The sequence below is a fragment of the Lagopus muta genome, chromosome 15 (assembly GCF_023343835.1).
Source record: "Lagopus muta isolate bLagMut1 chromosome 15, bLagMut1 primary, whole genome shotgun sequence".
NCBI lineage: Eukaryota > Metazoa > Chordata > Aves > Galliformes > Phasianidae > Lagopus > Lagopus muta.
The window spans coordinates 7,650,536-7,663,928 of record NC_064447.1 but is presented as its reverse complement, the minus strand read 5'-3'; the positions used below and the strand labels follow the sequence as shown (position 1 = coordinate 7,663,928).

The 13,393-nt window shown below is 38.4% G+C and overlaps 1 protein-coding gene across 3 annotated transcripts in view; it reads left to right on the top strand.

Moving 5' to 3' along the window:
* The window catches only part of LOC125700709 (multidrug resistance-associated protein 1), a 46,144-nt gene that overhangs the window by 18,288 nt on the left and 14,463 nt on the right, over positions 1-13,393 (top strand). For all 3 annotated transcript variants that reach the window (XM_048961807.1, XM_048961806.1, XM_048961808.1), the window contains exons 8-19: positions 1,319-1,546; positions 2,229-2,406; positions 3,130-3,291; positions 3,491-3,583; positions 4,289-4,492; positions 6,861-7,007; positions 7,374-7,461; positions 9,110-9,179; positions 9,874-10,000; positions 11,054-11,230; positions 12,258-12,425; positions 12,606-12,783. In XM_048961807.1, the coding sequence (XP_048817764.1) occupies positions 1,319-1,546; positions 2,229-2,406; positions 3,130-3,291; positions 3,491-3,583; positions 4,289-4,492; positions 6,861-7,007; positions 7,374-7,461; positions 9,110-9,179; positions 9,874-10,000; positions 11,054-11,230; positions 12,258-12,425; positions 12,606-12,783 (1,820 nt within the window). The remainder of the gene's footprint in view (positions 1-1,318; positions 1,547-2,228; positions 2,407-3,129; positions 3,292-3,490; positions 3,584-4,288; positions 4,493-6,860; positions 7,008-7,373; positions 7,462-9,109; positions 9,180-9,873; positions 10,001-11,053; positions 11,231-12,257; positions 12,426-12,605; positions 12,784-13,393) is intronic.

Below are 13,393 nucleotides of genomic sequence, written 5' to 3'. Positions count from 1 at the left end.
TATTTATGGATTCTCTGTGTATTTCTAAAATGCTAAGAAGGAGGAAATAACTGTGTGGATGTACCTGCTGGAGAATACTAGGGAAGGTAAGGCATACTGGTGCTCAGAAACCATGCTGGAAGGATCTGAGTGTTGCTGTAGTAGGGAGGCCATCCAGGGTCTAGGATAGATGAGTGTTATGAAGGATATGATAGTTCCTCTGAGATGTAAGGGTTCAGAAACTCAAGTTACTTGGCACTTGCTTAGAAGTGTTTGTCACGTATTACTGAATCTGCTTCGGCAAGGCTCAAAGTGGCAACTCTGTATTTGTCCTTAAATGCATACAGGATAGAAAACAAATTGGATTGTGTTTCTTTTTCAAGAGGAGTTGCACCAAGTTTTGCATGAGACCTTCATGTTCTAAAGCTGATTACTGTAAGTTTTAATGTATAGGAGTTTTTAATCCCCCTGGGAGGGAATGTTTTCTCAGAAACTTCAACCATGTAATACAGGAGCTTGAGCTCCCTCTATAGTTAGTGAAGCCTTAGGAGTTCAGGGTGTAAACTGAGAAGCTGCTTTCTTTCCTTTGACCATATAGGGAGCTTGAGCACCTAAACAAGATGTCTAAAATTAGAAAGACCGCATGCCTGTAGTTTCCATTCTACTTTCATCATCTCTTACTTCATCAAATAGAAGTACCTTTTCATTGAAGGAAGAATACTTGCTTGTTTCCATAGTGTGTTTTTACATATAGCTTGTCCTCAGAAGTTCGGAAGTATGTAGTTTAACATAAGCCAGGTGTTTGGAATGGGTGTATTCAGCTCACTGGGGATGACGACATAAATCTGACTGCAGAATTTTAACCCCTGTGGTACAATGAGGCCTTGATTTTGATGAAAGTTCAGTATACTGAATTCTAGAATAGTAATAACACTTTTTTAATGAGTTTAATGCAGATTACAGCCCTGTTCCTCATTCCCCTATAGTGCTATAGGAAAGATTGACCAGGAATGTTATCTACCCATATGAGGAAGATCATTTCTGAATGCCTGTTCATCTAGCTATGGCAATGTAATTAAAAAGGTGGTTGATTGGCAATAAAACCTGGTTACACTATTAAGAACTGTGGTGTATGGCTGTGTGTGTTGCTGGACACTTGCTGTTGCTAAAATGAAGAATGATGCAAGAGGCACAGGCCAGTGAGTTGGCTAGGATCAGAAGCTAAACAGCCTAGCTGAAATAAATGTCTCATTTGTATACTGTGTGTTTTTCCATTTGGCTTTATACTTGTATAAAGGTTGCATTGTGTACCTTCAATATGTTATAACTCTTATTTCAGGCAACCTTTGAACATGCTATACTCATCCAAAAAGCAACAAAAATCAAGTGATTCCAATGGTGAAGTGACGGAGGAGGCTGAAGCTTTGATTATAAAACCATCTCAAAGGAGCTCTGAGGCATCTTTATCCAAGGTGTTATATAAAACTTTTGGACCATATTTTCTCATGAGCTTCCTGTTTAAAGCAGCGCATGATCTCTTGATGTTTGCAGGCCCAGAGATTTTGAAGTAAGACCTGTTTACTTTATTATTGAATTAAAAGTAAGCAGACAGGTTTCTGAGTACGCTGATATTTCAGTCAGTTACCAAACTGTTTTGCCTGCAGCTGGATCAGTCGGGTGCAGCTATCGTCCAAATTGTCATGCACGCAGATTACTTTGATCCATTGGTTTTCAAATTATAACATCACGTATCAAATGTTTGATGTTATTTGGTTCCACCATGAAGAAAGTGTGGCAAAAGCATAACCAGCAATTACAGGAGATTGTATTTGTTTCTTACCAGTGATGACTGTGGAAGTCAGAAGTCTAAAGGTTTTTATAACCACAAGTCACAATATGTGTTGCAACACTGGGCAAAAGCAGTAGGAGAGATTGTATTACTTTGAGGTGAGAGGTAGTAAAACAACTTTAAGTAGCTGCGTGTTTGCTGGAGGAAATATAAAACTTTTCACTCAGGGAACGCTGTACATATAAGATGTGAAGTTTTTGTTTTAAAGGAGTACATTGTTAGCAGTGAGTACTAGTATAAAATTGTGTCCTGTTGCTGAGAAGTTAGCTTAAGTGTTTTATTTAAGTTTTGCACTTTGGGTACTTGCATGGCCCACAGAATGTTTGGAATAATCGTATTGTAACCTTGAAACTTCCTTTTGAGTTGCATAAGTCAAGAATGCTAATTCCTCTCTCCACAGATTGCTAATCAACTTCGTAAATAACAAAAGTGCCCCAAACTGGCAAGGCTACTTTTATACAGGGCTGCTGTTTGTTTGTTCATGTCTTCAGACATTGATTCTTCATCAGTATTTTCATATTTGTTTTGTAACTGGAATGAGGCTCAAGACAGCTATTGTTGGGGTAATCTATCGAAAGGTAGGTGCTTCCTCTCGGTATATATCTCCAGTGACTTTGTGAGTGCACTGTTTAAGTCTGAGTAACTCAAGTAGTTTGGAATCAGCCCAGCAGAATCTCCTAACTCTTAATAGAAGTAAAAGAGTATCTGACTTATAAATACAAAGATTGGAAATGAAATAATTTTGAGAATAATTAGTTGAAGTTCTGGTGCCCTTTTCTTCCCACCGGCAAAGAAGAAACTTTGTCACATATAAATTGGGGGTCAAACTGCTTCAGCTTGTGCAAAAATTAAGATACATCCACATTCTATGATTTTGTGATTTACACTTTCATCTGTGAATTAACAGACAGCACTACCTCATCTTGGAGTAAGCTGGAATGTTTTAGAAGGCTCTGGATTGGTTGCTCTATGTGAGAAAAATGTGTGACAAGAAGCGAGGGTTCCACTTTTTAGAGTTAAAAAGGGAAGCAAGCAACCTTCCTGCCCCTACAAGCAATAAAAACACCAACCAACCCTAACCACAAATACCTGCTTGCTATTTTTAATTTAACCCAAATGCTTCCATCAACTTGCATTAGATGTGCAAAGTAGGATATTGAAGCATGAAAAGAATTGCTTGTAATTATAAAGTTAGTTGCTTTGTAAAGCAGTTACGTTTTAGAGGACAAAAAGCAAATAAGTAGACCTTTTTTCATGATGTATAATTTTTATTTTTCTTTATTTTAAAAATCTGCACCCAGGCTCTTGTTATCACAAATTCTGCCAGAAAGACTTCTACTGTGGGTGAAATTGTGAATCTAATGTCTGTGGATGCTCAGAGATTCATGGACTTGGCTACATATATAAACATGATCTGGTCTGCACCTCTTCAGGTGATACTAGCACTGTACTTACTGTGGCAGGTGAGCATTGTGTTTCTTGTTTCCTGCATGACTGCAGAGAGCTGTTGCTCAGGCCAGTGGAGCACTTAGAGCAAAAAAGAGCAAATGCTGTTCAGAAAACTTTCAGAGCTAGTTTTGTCACTGTCAATAAGTGTTTGACTCAAGATCTTGAATACTTATTGAAAACTCTTTTGTTACAATCAGATGTTTTTCTCTTCAGAATTTAGGTCCTTCTGTACTGGCAGGTGTTGCTGTCATGATTCTTCTGGTTCCCGTGAATGCTGTGATGGCAATGAAAACAAAAACGTATCAGGTAAGAAACTTCTGTGTATGTGACAATGATTTTAAGAAACATGTACTACTGTGACTTGTTTCTACAAATCTACTATGTTCTTTCTGGTAAAAACTTAATTACTGTGTTAAATACATTTCCCTCAACTGTTGGTAATTTATTTGAATGAAACCTTTTAGCTCTGGGTGTTCAATGAAATATCCTGCAGCATTTGGTTCCTGCATGGGACAAGTAGGAGTACACAGCCGTGCTGTCACGGGTAATAGCTGTCTAGGATAACAGTCTTGGTGGAAGCCTGCAAACTGCGCTGGGTGCTGAGTCAGAGCATTGGTTCAGGTTTCGCTCAGCCCTTGTTAAAATATTTTCTTTGCAGTTCTTATTCTCCTAATGTTCTGTCGTCTTACTGCTGAATAGAAAGCTTTTTGACTTAGTACACCATGAGAAAGCCACTGATAGTGCTGCAAATAAAGCAAAAACAAGTTTGGGCTGAGGTTAGATGCAAAGTAGACTTTCAGTTGTGTGAAGAATTCTTTTAATTGGTGTAAAACATTGCGGTGATTCTGCATACTTGCTTGTTAAGATTGTGTCTCAGATTTCTTGCTTGGAAGTTTGTAAGCTTTTGATGATAATGAGGCAAATTTCATCATTGCAAAATAGAAGTTAAAACCTTTGTGGTTCTGCCAAGTACTGTGCTTTGCTAATTATTCATTGCACTGTTGTTTTCAGGTGGCACAGATGAAGAGCAAAGACAACAGAATTAAGCTGATGAATGAAATTCTTAATGGGATTAAAGTTCTAAAACTTTATGCTTGGGAATTAGCCTTTAGAGAAAAGGTACTGGAGATCAGACAGAAAGAGCTCAAAGTCCTAAAAAAATCTGCTTACCTTGCTGCAGTGGGTACCTTCACTTGGGTTTGTGCTCCGTTTTTGGTAAGTGAAAAAAATTTGTAGGCCTGTTCTTCTCTTTTGGGTCATATTTTCCAAAACAGTGTTTGAGAACTTTTTTTTTTATATGGAAAAGTGGGAATTACCTCTGCAGTAGTGGGAAACTGGACTCTTTTGTCTTCAGTTCCCTGGGAAAAGGCGTTTCTGTTTCACGTGGGTCTTAACATGCATGTTGAATGCATCTAGAAGTTGATGACGGTTATTTAAAAATAAAAACCTCTTGTGTTCCCTTACCGTTTTTACTGCTATACTCAAGGGACATAAGACTAAAAGTACTGTCAGATTAAGAAGATTACTGTGTGCACAGCACCCTCCAGCTGGTAGTTGTGGCTGACAGCAGAGAGAAACTTCCTTATTTCAGTATGTTTCTGGAAGCAGCAGGTCCTTGGTCAATTGGAACAATGCACAAGAAGCGTGCCTCTGGCCTGGGTTCTCCCCACATCTATTTAAGAACAATGTGGAGAGGTAAAGCTATTGCAGAGCCTAGGACTGCATTGAATTCTTACTATTAAAAATATTCTCGGTATGTGAAACATCTCTGCTGTGTCTGTGGTTAGCTTACATTCAAACTAATGAACGGGTGAGAGGAGTGAGATCACATCAAAATTGCTTCAGACCCTATTAGAACAATGGGGCATTGCTCTTCTGCATAGAGGCAAATAGAAGCCATTACTACATTAGGATAAAATATGTACTGTTCCAGTTGAAGGTGTTTAAATGTACTTTCCAGTCTCAAATTCCTTCCCTTCAAGCATTTAGTGTTTATATTATTTTCTGGGCATGATGAAAGGCAGAAGAAGCAGTGCCCTGGATAGGAAACATAAGCTGCATTCTTTAGCAAATGCTTTCCTATAACAAGTCTGAGATGGTTTTAATATAAATATATTATTAAATGAAGTTTCTAAATAAAACTATGCAGGTGGACTCCTTCATGCTGCTCTGCAGAATCTGGGAAAACAAATTCCCCTGATGAGCAGCTTTGTTTCAGTACATGTTGTGTTTGTGGCAATAGGTCTGAACCTCAAGGGTTTGCCACTGTTGCAAGGCTGCCGTTTAGTGTGCTGTTTCCTAGATCTTTATTGGTGGTAAATATTCTTCTGTGAACTTCTGATTAAAGAATTACGCGCATGCCTACTTGAAAGCACTTCTGAAATGCAAAATACTTTCTCTTCTACTTTCTCTTCTACTTCTCCTGTTTCAATGGCTGGGACTCTTCACCACATTGTTTAATAATGCTGTCAGGAAGCTATTCATTGTGCAGTATCTCCCATAGTGCTGTCTGTGCTGATAAAGTTCTATTTCAGACTAGTTGCTGACAACACAGGAGTGCAGACATGCTGCTTCTGAAGTTATTCTTTGGGTCCTGTCATGTTTTTGTTCTCTGTGGGAGGGCTTTCTTGCTGGGATATGATTGTCCAAACTTAGGACTGTACAAACAAACTACTGGACCAGGCACAGCTGAGTCAGCCACTGTAAGATGGACAAGGCTTGTCTTCACAGCAGTCAGATTTTAAACATAAATTAGCTAATTAGTTCACGCCTTGTAGGAGAGAGGTTATCAGTGGTTAAACAACCTTGTTTTGCTGTGTCAGTTTCTTGTTATATACAGAGGTGTGAGTGTTGTCGTCATGAAAGGAAACAGAGTAAGAGGAATAGGCATATTGTGATTGGGAAGGATTGTGCTGTTTTTCTTTGGCTTAACTTAGTTTGCTTTAGTTTTATTATAATTTAATCAACGTAATTTTGAAGAATGTAGATATGTATGGCTTTTATTTGTATATCTTGATGATAATGGTTTATTGTCATTTTCTTGTTCTGAATAAAAGTTAAGTTTTTCTATTGTGAACTGTTCAGGTAATTCATGCAACGCAGTAACATTTAAGATTTCTTAGAAAATCTACCCTTGTTAAAGAGGGCTGTGCTTTGATACCTAGGGTTGTGGTGGTCCCTATGGAATATAAAATAGGCCAGCACTGGGATATTTCCAACTTTTCAGTCTATGTACATTACTCATCTAGGGTCCGTGATGGATTTAGAAGTGAAGGAGAGCAGGGACAAAGGCTAGCAACCATTCCTTTCCTTCATTCTCAGGTAGAGCAACCACAGGTAGCCTGGGACGTGGGTGGCTTCCCCCTCACTGTGTGCAGGAAGTGAACACTGGACTCCTTCTCAGAAGTTTTCCAAGAAGCACCATCAACTTTTTTTTTTTCCCCACAATATATTTAAATCAAGTGTTTGTTTTGGGAGGTGCTTGCCGGAGTACAGGGTTTACCAGAATGTTGCTCTTTGATTTTAGACCTCTGGCTTAAAAAAGGTGTTGCTCTCATGATAACCATCACGCTTTGTGTTTCAGGTTGCCTTGTCCACATTTGCTGTGTATGTCAAAATAGACGAGAACAATGTCCTGGATGCTCAGAAGGCATTTGTATCCCTAGCTTTATTCAACATTCTCAGGTTTCCGTTGAACATACTTCCTATGGTTATCAGCAGCATAGTAGAAGTAAGATTTCGTTCATTAACAGGCTTTTCTGTGTCACTGGTTGGAAAGAGTACAGTTGTGTGCTCGAATAACATTTGCTGGTTATGATGAAATTCAGTCATCTCAAAATAAACTTTGCATTTCCTCTATATTGAATGCTGTACAGGCAAAATTATCAATCTTGGGTGTGGTGGATGAGCGTATCTGAAATCACTCATATTTCTTGTGCTGGGAAATGCAAGCTTGACTACTCAGGAAGCTACAGGATGTTTTTAAGAAGAGGGATTAGGAGTGTCTAGTAATAATGTAGTATATGCATAGTGTAAAATATTGTTCTTAAATATAATAGCAGAATATAAGGTAGTTTTGTATCTCTTTCTAATGTAGGCTAGTGTCTCCTTGAAGCGCCTTCGGGTGTTCCTGTCTCATGAAGAGTTAGATCCAGACAGCATAATCAGGGGTCCCATTACAAATGGTGAGTTTCTTTTGCTATTGAAAAAGAACTTGTGCAAATTTCTGGTGGCTTTGCAGTGTCTCTTTTGTTTTCTGTAACAAATACATTGCACTTTGCTGGATTTCACCAGCATCATTTCAGACAGTAAGCAGAGAAGGGATGTTGTAAAAATGGAAGTTGTATTGAGTTTCTATCACTTTCTCAGGTGTTATTTCTCTCTCCAGCTTTTGTGTCCAAGATACAGAATGATTGCAGCCAGACACAGTGATCACTTTAAAAGTGACTTGTTAGACAGTTCACTAGACAGTTGTACTTATTTGAAAGTTAAGAGGTTGATAATGGTCCCAGAACCGAGTATTTTGGAGAAAAGGAATTGTAAAATCACTTCAGTGCCTTTAAAAGAGGATGCATAAATCCCACTTCTGGCACGTGCCTCCACTTCATTCTGTACAAGAAGCATCACTGTGAGCTTTGCTGTATCTAGCACATATATTTGACTGCTCTGGTTATATACAGCTGTTCAGGAGGTAAAGGAGCTTGAAGGGAGATTTACTGAATAGCCATTGCCCTTCATCTTGCAAGCAAAGCTTGACTTAACTGTATCAGTTATTCCTAAATGGTTTTCTACTTCCTTTTTTCAAAGACAATGAAATCTTTGTTGCTTCCTTTCATGTGGATAGCTGAGCTCTGTATCAATTCAGTCACTTGATTATCCTGTATAGATTCATCTACTTTGTTTCTTTGTTTTTTTTTCTTTCTTCTTCCATCTTCCCTTGGGGAATATCTCCTCCCCTTTCTCAGCTGATGACCGTGAATATTTCACTCACAAATCTTTAGTGGATTTTTAAAGCAATTTTGTCCATAACGGTTTGTAATTGTGTTCACTCAGATGTATATTTAGGCTAAGTATTTATTGTCTATTTGATTGTATTAGATGTAATGTATTTGCAGTTGTTACTGTAAAAACTGATAGGTACCACTACCAGGCAACATTCAGACCCTCTGGACCTGCTCTAAAGAGAAGGGAAGGAAAAAGAAAAATGTTTCTCAGAGGTGTTGTGGATGAGAAGTCAGTCTCAAGAAGGCCAGGCTGAACCTGTCTGAGCAAGCTGTTCTAGTGGAAGCAGTTGCTGCCCGTGGTACAGAGGTTTAAACTAGATGATCATTGAAGTTCCATCCAACCGAAATCATTCTGGGATTCTCGCAACACTGCTTTTGGTCAAAATTAGTTGGTATTTCATCTCCCCTGTTATTTTTGTGCTAACTTTAGCCTTCCATGCGGAAGGATCGATCGGTTCAGCTGATGTTTTTCCTTAAGGCTCAGCTCAGATTGAGGCTGCTAGCTTCTTGAACTGACTTTGCAGTGGGGTTGCTGGGTAAAGAGGGAGATGGTTGAATCTCTTACAGTTGATGTTCACGTACCTCCTGGTTACTGAAGAAATGTAACTTCAGAACTTCTGACAAGGTTATGCTAATTATTCTTATGTTTATTATCCTGCTTTGAAAGGAACACGAGGTTTTGGTAGACAGTGGGTTTTTGTTCTGCTACAGAAGTAGCTATATACATTTACTTTGGTGTGCTTAAATTTTCTTCTCTGGCTTAATCCAAAACATACAGTTTAGCTGCTTGCATTCACATTTGTGTAAAATCATATTTTCTGTTCATCAGCTGAAGGAAGCATTGTTGTAAAGAACGCAACATTTAGCTGGTCCAAAACAGATCCTCCTTCACTGAATAGGTAAGCATTGGTACCCTTTGTTCTACTTGGTTGTTTTTCTGCATCATAAATTATCTGTATTTAGATTAGAAAGTCTATATGAAAAAGATTTTGTTTCCTTAAATTAACAGGAAAACAAATATATGTTTATTTTTATTTACTGTTTATTTTGTACATTTATTTTACATATACTTATATAAATAAAAAAAAGAGACAGTAGCAAAAGGTTTAATGGAAGGGGGGAAGCCTCAGAGATGTTAAGCTCTTGCTACAGGCTGCAGGTGGGGATGAGCTCCATCTAGAGGATGCAGTTAGGTTGTTTCCTCATCCCATGTCCCTTATGTTTGCACTATGTGCCATGCCTTCCCTGTGCTCTGTATCCTTCCTTAATTTTGGCTGCTCTTTCTTGGATCTTAAATTGCATTGTCCTTTGGGACAAGGATGCTGTTTGAGGAGCAATGATTTGTATTACATTTCTGCTAACAGAACATTTAAGAGAAAAATTGGAAGTGGTTTTTTTTTCTTTCTGGCTGATTACACGTGAAGATGCTATTTCCTATCTAAAAGAAAAGCTGTGTGCTTTCTGAAAGAAAGGTTGTATTTTCAAATGGTTTAAGTTCTTGTGCTGTGTCAGAATTTATAGGCTGTTCAGTAGATTGTTTAACTACTGGGATATGCCAGCAAGTGAGGCTGAATTGCATGCACTTCATTTCAGCATTAACTTCACCGTTCCCGAAGGTTCCCTGATAGCTGTTGTTGGTCAAGTTGGCTGTGGAAAGTCTTCATTGCTGTCTGCATTACTGGGGGAGATGGACAAAAAGGAAGGCTACGTGGTTGTCAAGGTGTGTGATGTTCTGACAAATTGCTCAGCTATTTGTGGGTATTGCCTGAGTGATTCCAGATTTGCAAGTAAAACGAAGAGGATAGCCTTTCAAATGAGCACACATGTGGCCCAATTTCCTGGCAAGCCATATTTAACGCTCTGTTAAGGATTAACTTCTAAATTTGTCAATTTCAGGTTTAGCCAAATAGACGGAGTAGTGGAAGTCTCAAAGGTAAATTCTGTTGAGTCTTGTTGGCAGCCAGGTATGGGGGAAAGAGCCCCTATTACATGTACTGCAGGATGAGGAGGAGCAACATTAAGTCATACCTTCTTAGACATCAAAAAGTTGCAAGGGGAAAGGGTATGCCTGTCCCCCTACACAGAGATTCACAAACATGGGAGAAGCTGCAGTTTAATTTAAGAGCAAAACAAATCTGTTGCATTTGAAAATAAAATAAAAAAATTTTGTGTTTGATCATCTCCAAAATTGTTCTGGAAAAACCAACGAAAAAGCTGAGCAAATGATTATTAGTGCCAAGTGAAGGTAGAACTGTGCTTCAGTGTGAATTATTTTGTAGCAGCCAAGTCTTTTCCTTTGAAGTGACATTCTTACATAAGAGCAACTTCCCCTACTTTTAGCAGAAATCTCTTGGCAGAAATGCATTTGTTAAACACTCTTACATTCCCTATTAAACTGTTTTATGGTGAACGTAATTTATGGCTCGATGAAAGAGCAAAGCTGTAATGACTTTTAACATCCAGTGATTGTGTAAATATTCTCTAAACAAATGTTTCTTCTGAGTTTATGTTAGGGAGTCATGTTTTGTTTGAAGTCTTTTATTTTCCACCAATGCACTTTGTTACATTCACTTGCAGAGAGGATTAAAAAACCCAGCATATTTTAGAAGGTGCTGCCCCAAGTGCACACATTTGTCTGTGTCATTCTAAGGTGACCATAGGCAGTTTGTGAAATACAGAGCACTGCCAGCCTCACAAGGCCCTGCTGTGCTTTGACTTTGTGAGCACTCTTTTTGTCTCAACTACTGAATAAGGAACTTGAATTTTTTTGCAGGGCTCTATTGCTTATGTTCCTCAGCAAGCCTGGATCCAAAATGCAACTTTAGAAGATAATATTATCTTTGGAAGAGAGATGAATGAGAGCCGGTACAAGCGTGTTATTGAGGCTTGTGCACTTCTGCCTGATTTAGAGATTCTTCCTATGGGAGACAGAACAGAAATAGGAGAAAAGGTATTTAAATGCCCACTCTACGGCTGCTATTACTTGTAGATAAGGCCATATGACTTCTGCTTTGTAGTAAAGTTATACTGAGTTGAAAACATTCAGAGTAGAAATCCTCTAGAATAAGAGGCAAATTTGAACACTATGTATTTCTTTAACACTCAAAGGGGGAAAATGTTTTCTCAATTATAAGTGCAAAAGCATCTTAAAAAAGCCTGTTTTTTAAAAACAGCTCTGAGTTGCCATGATCATAGAGCATAAACATTTGTGGAAATTGGAAGAGAAACTTATAAATAACTTCAGGGGGAGTGTGTGTAGGAGAATTTGTTCAGGTTTTCTTTTTGGCTTTTGGTTGCAAAAATATATGCAGTGTGATATTTAGAAACTTGCCTAAATGTTAGAGTGCTCTGGTTTACAAGCAGTACCAAGTGTTCCTTAAACACATGGCCAGCTGTGTGGGTAGGTAACCTGCTTGGCATTTGCTAAGCTGATGCCCTCCAGAGGAGAGGAAGGGATATGCAGAGACATATGCTCTGCCTGATGGCTAGATTTAGATGGGGTATAGCTGCCAACTGTCAGCTTCTGGTCTGGATTCAGGTAAGTGTGCAGCTTTATTTTCCTTACAAGAAGTTTGGCTTGTCAGAAGGCCAACCAAACTGTAGGGTGTGCCTGCTCAGAGTTTGTTTATGAGATAGGGGGAGCATTGTAGAAATAAGGCTGAAAGGAAAATTAGCCTCTGAATCCACGGCCTGTGTTTATTCCTTGCAAGATTAGTAAACAATACTTTTTTGTTTACCAGCTCCTCGTTGACAGATACAAGTTAATAGACTTCCTTCTAAGGGGATTTTGGCTGTAGTTGTTCATGTTGTAGTAGTGAATTACTTGTAATAAGTATCTTGTTTATTCATTGCTGAAACTTCTGTGGTTTGCATAAATCTACTACGGCTTTTCTAGTTTACAAGCACTGTGCTTCTTTCACTACTGCAAGGAATCAACTTTTAGATGTAAATAAAGGATATTTTCTTATTTTCTCCAGGGTGTGAATTTGTCTGGAGGACAGAAGCAGCGAGTTAGTCTTGCTCGAGCAGTCTACTGTAATGCAGATACCTATTTATTTGATGATCCTTTATCAGCTGTTGATGCTCACGTTGGGAAGCATATTTTTGAAAAAGTTATTGGACCAAAAGGAATCTTAAAAAATAAAGTATGTAATGATGTAATAACTTGTCAAAAGACAAGGACAGTTGTTTTCTTTGAAATGTTGCATGCCTGTCCATGATTTTTACTGTATTATATGCAGAATTAAGGCTGTGAGAACAGAAGCTTAATCATTGAATTTGCTAGTTTGAGATGCTAGAATAATTTTTTTTCTTTTTCTGTCTAGACACGGGTTTTAGTAACCCATGCAGTGAACTATCTGCCTCAAATGGATACAATTCTGGTAATGACTGATGGAGAAATTTCTGAGATGGGCTCCTATCAGGAGCTGCTGAAGCAAGATGGAGCTTTTGCGGAATTCCTTCGTACTTACGCTAATGCTGAACAAAACATGGAGAGCAGTGGTAAGCTTCCAAGTAAATCCTCTTTTCAATTAACTGATATGTGACATGTTAAGGGATAAAGAAAGATAAAGTATACAGTACAGCACAAGTAACAATTCTAAATCTTTTCTACATTATCTGGACTTTACTTGAGGTGGGACAATATGGGTAGGCTGTCCCCCAACGTTCAGGTCTGTGACTCTGGTGCCGTTAAAACTGGAAGGTGTTTCAACTCAGATTTTGTGAGGATTGTCTGCACAACTTGGCTTTGGTGTGGGGAATAACGGGAGTAAAATTCTCTGAAAACTGTTGAGTCTGGATTGTTGAAGTTTTTGTTGTTGTTTTTTTTTTCCTTCTTACATAATTCTGTGGACTTAATTCCCCAAATTCTGCTTCTTGTCCTGCAGAGTTGAAATTTGCTTTATGGAAAACATATGATGTTAGCAGTATTCACATCACCATGCTTGATCTTTGTAAAAACAAGTAATATTTTGTCCTTCCTTCTACAGCTGGGAAGCAATTTATTGAATCCTGAGTTTGAAAATAAGGTAGCTTACCAGCTCAGTGTCTGTGCATCATACACTAAGTAGTAGAGTGTGTGTTTGATAGTAAAAAAACATGCTTCTGCTGT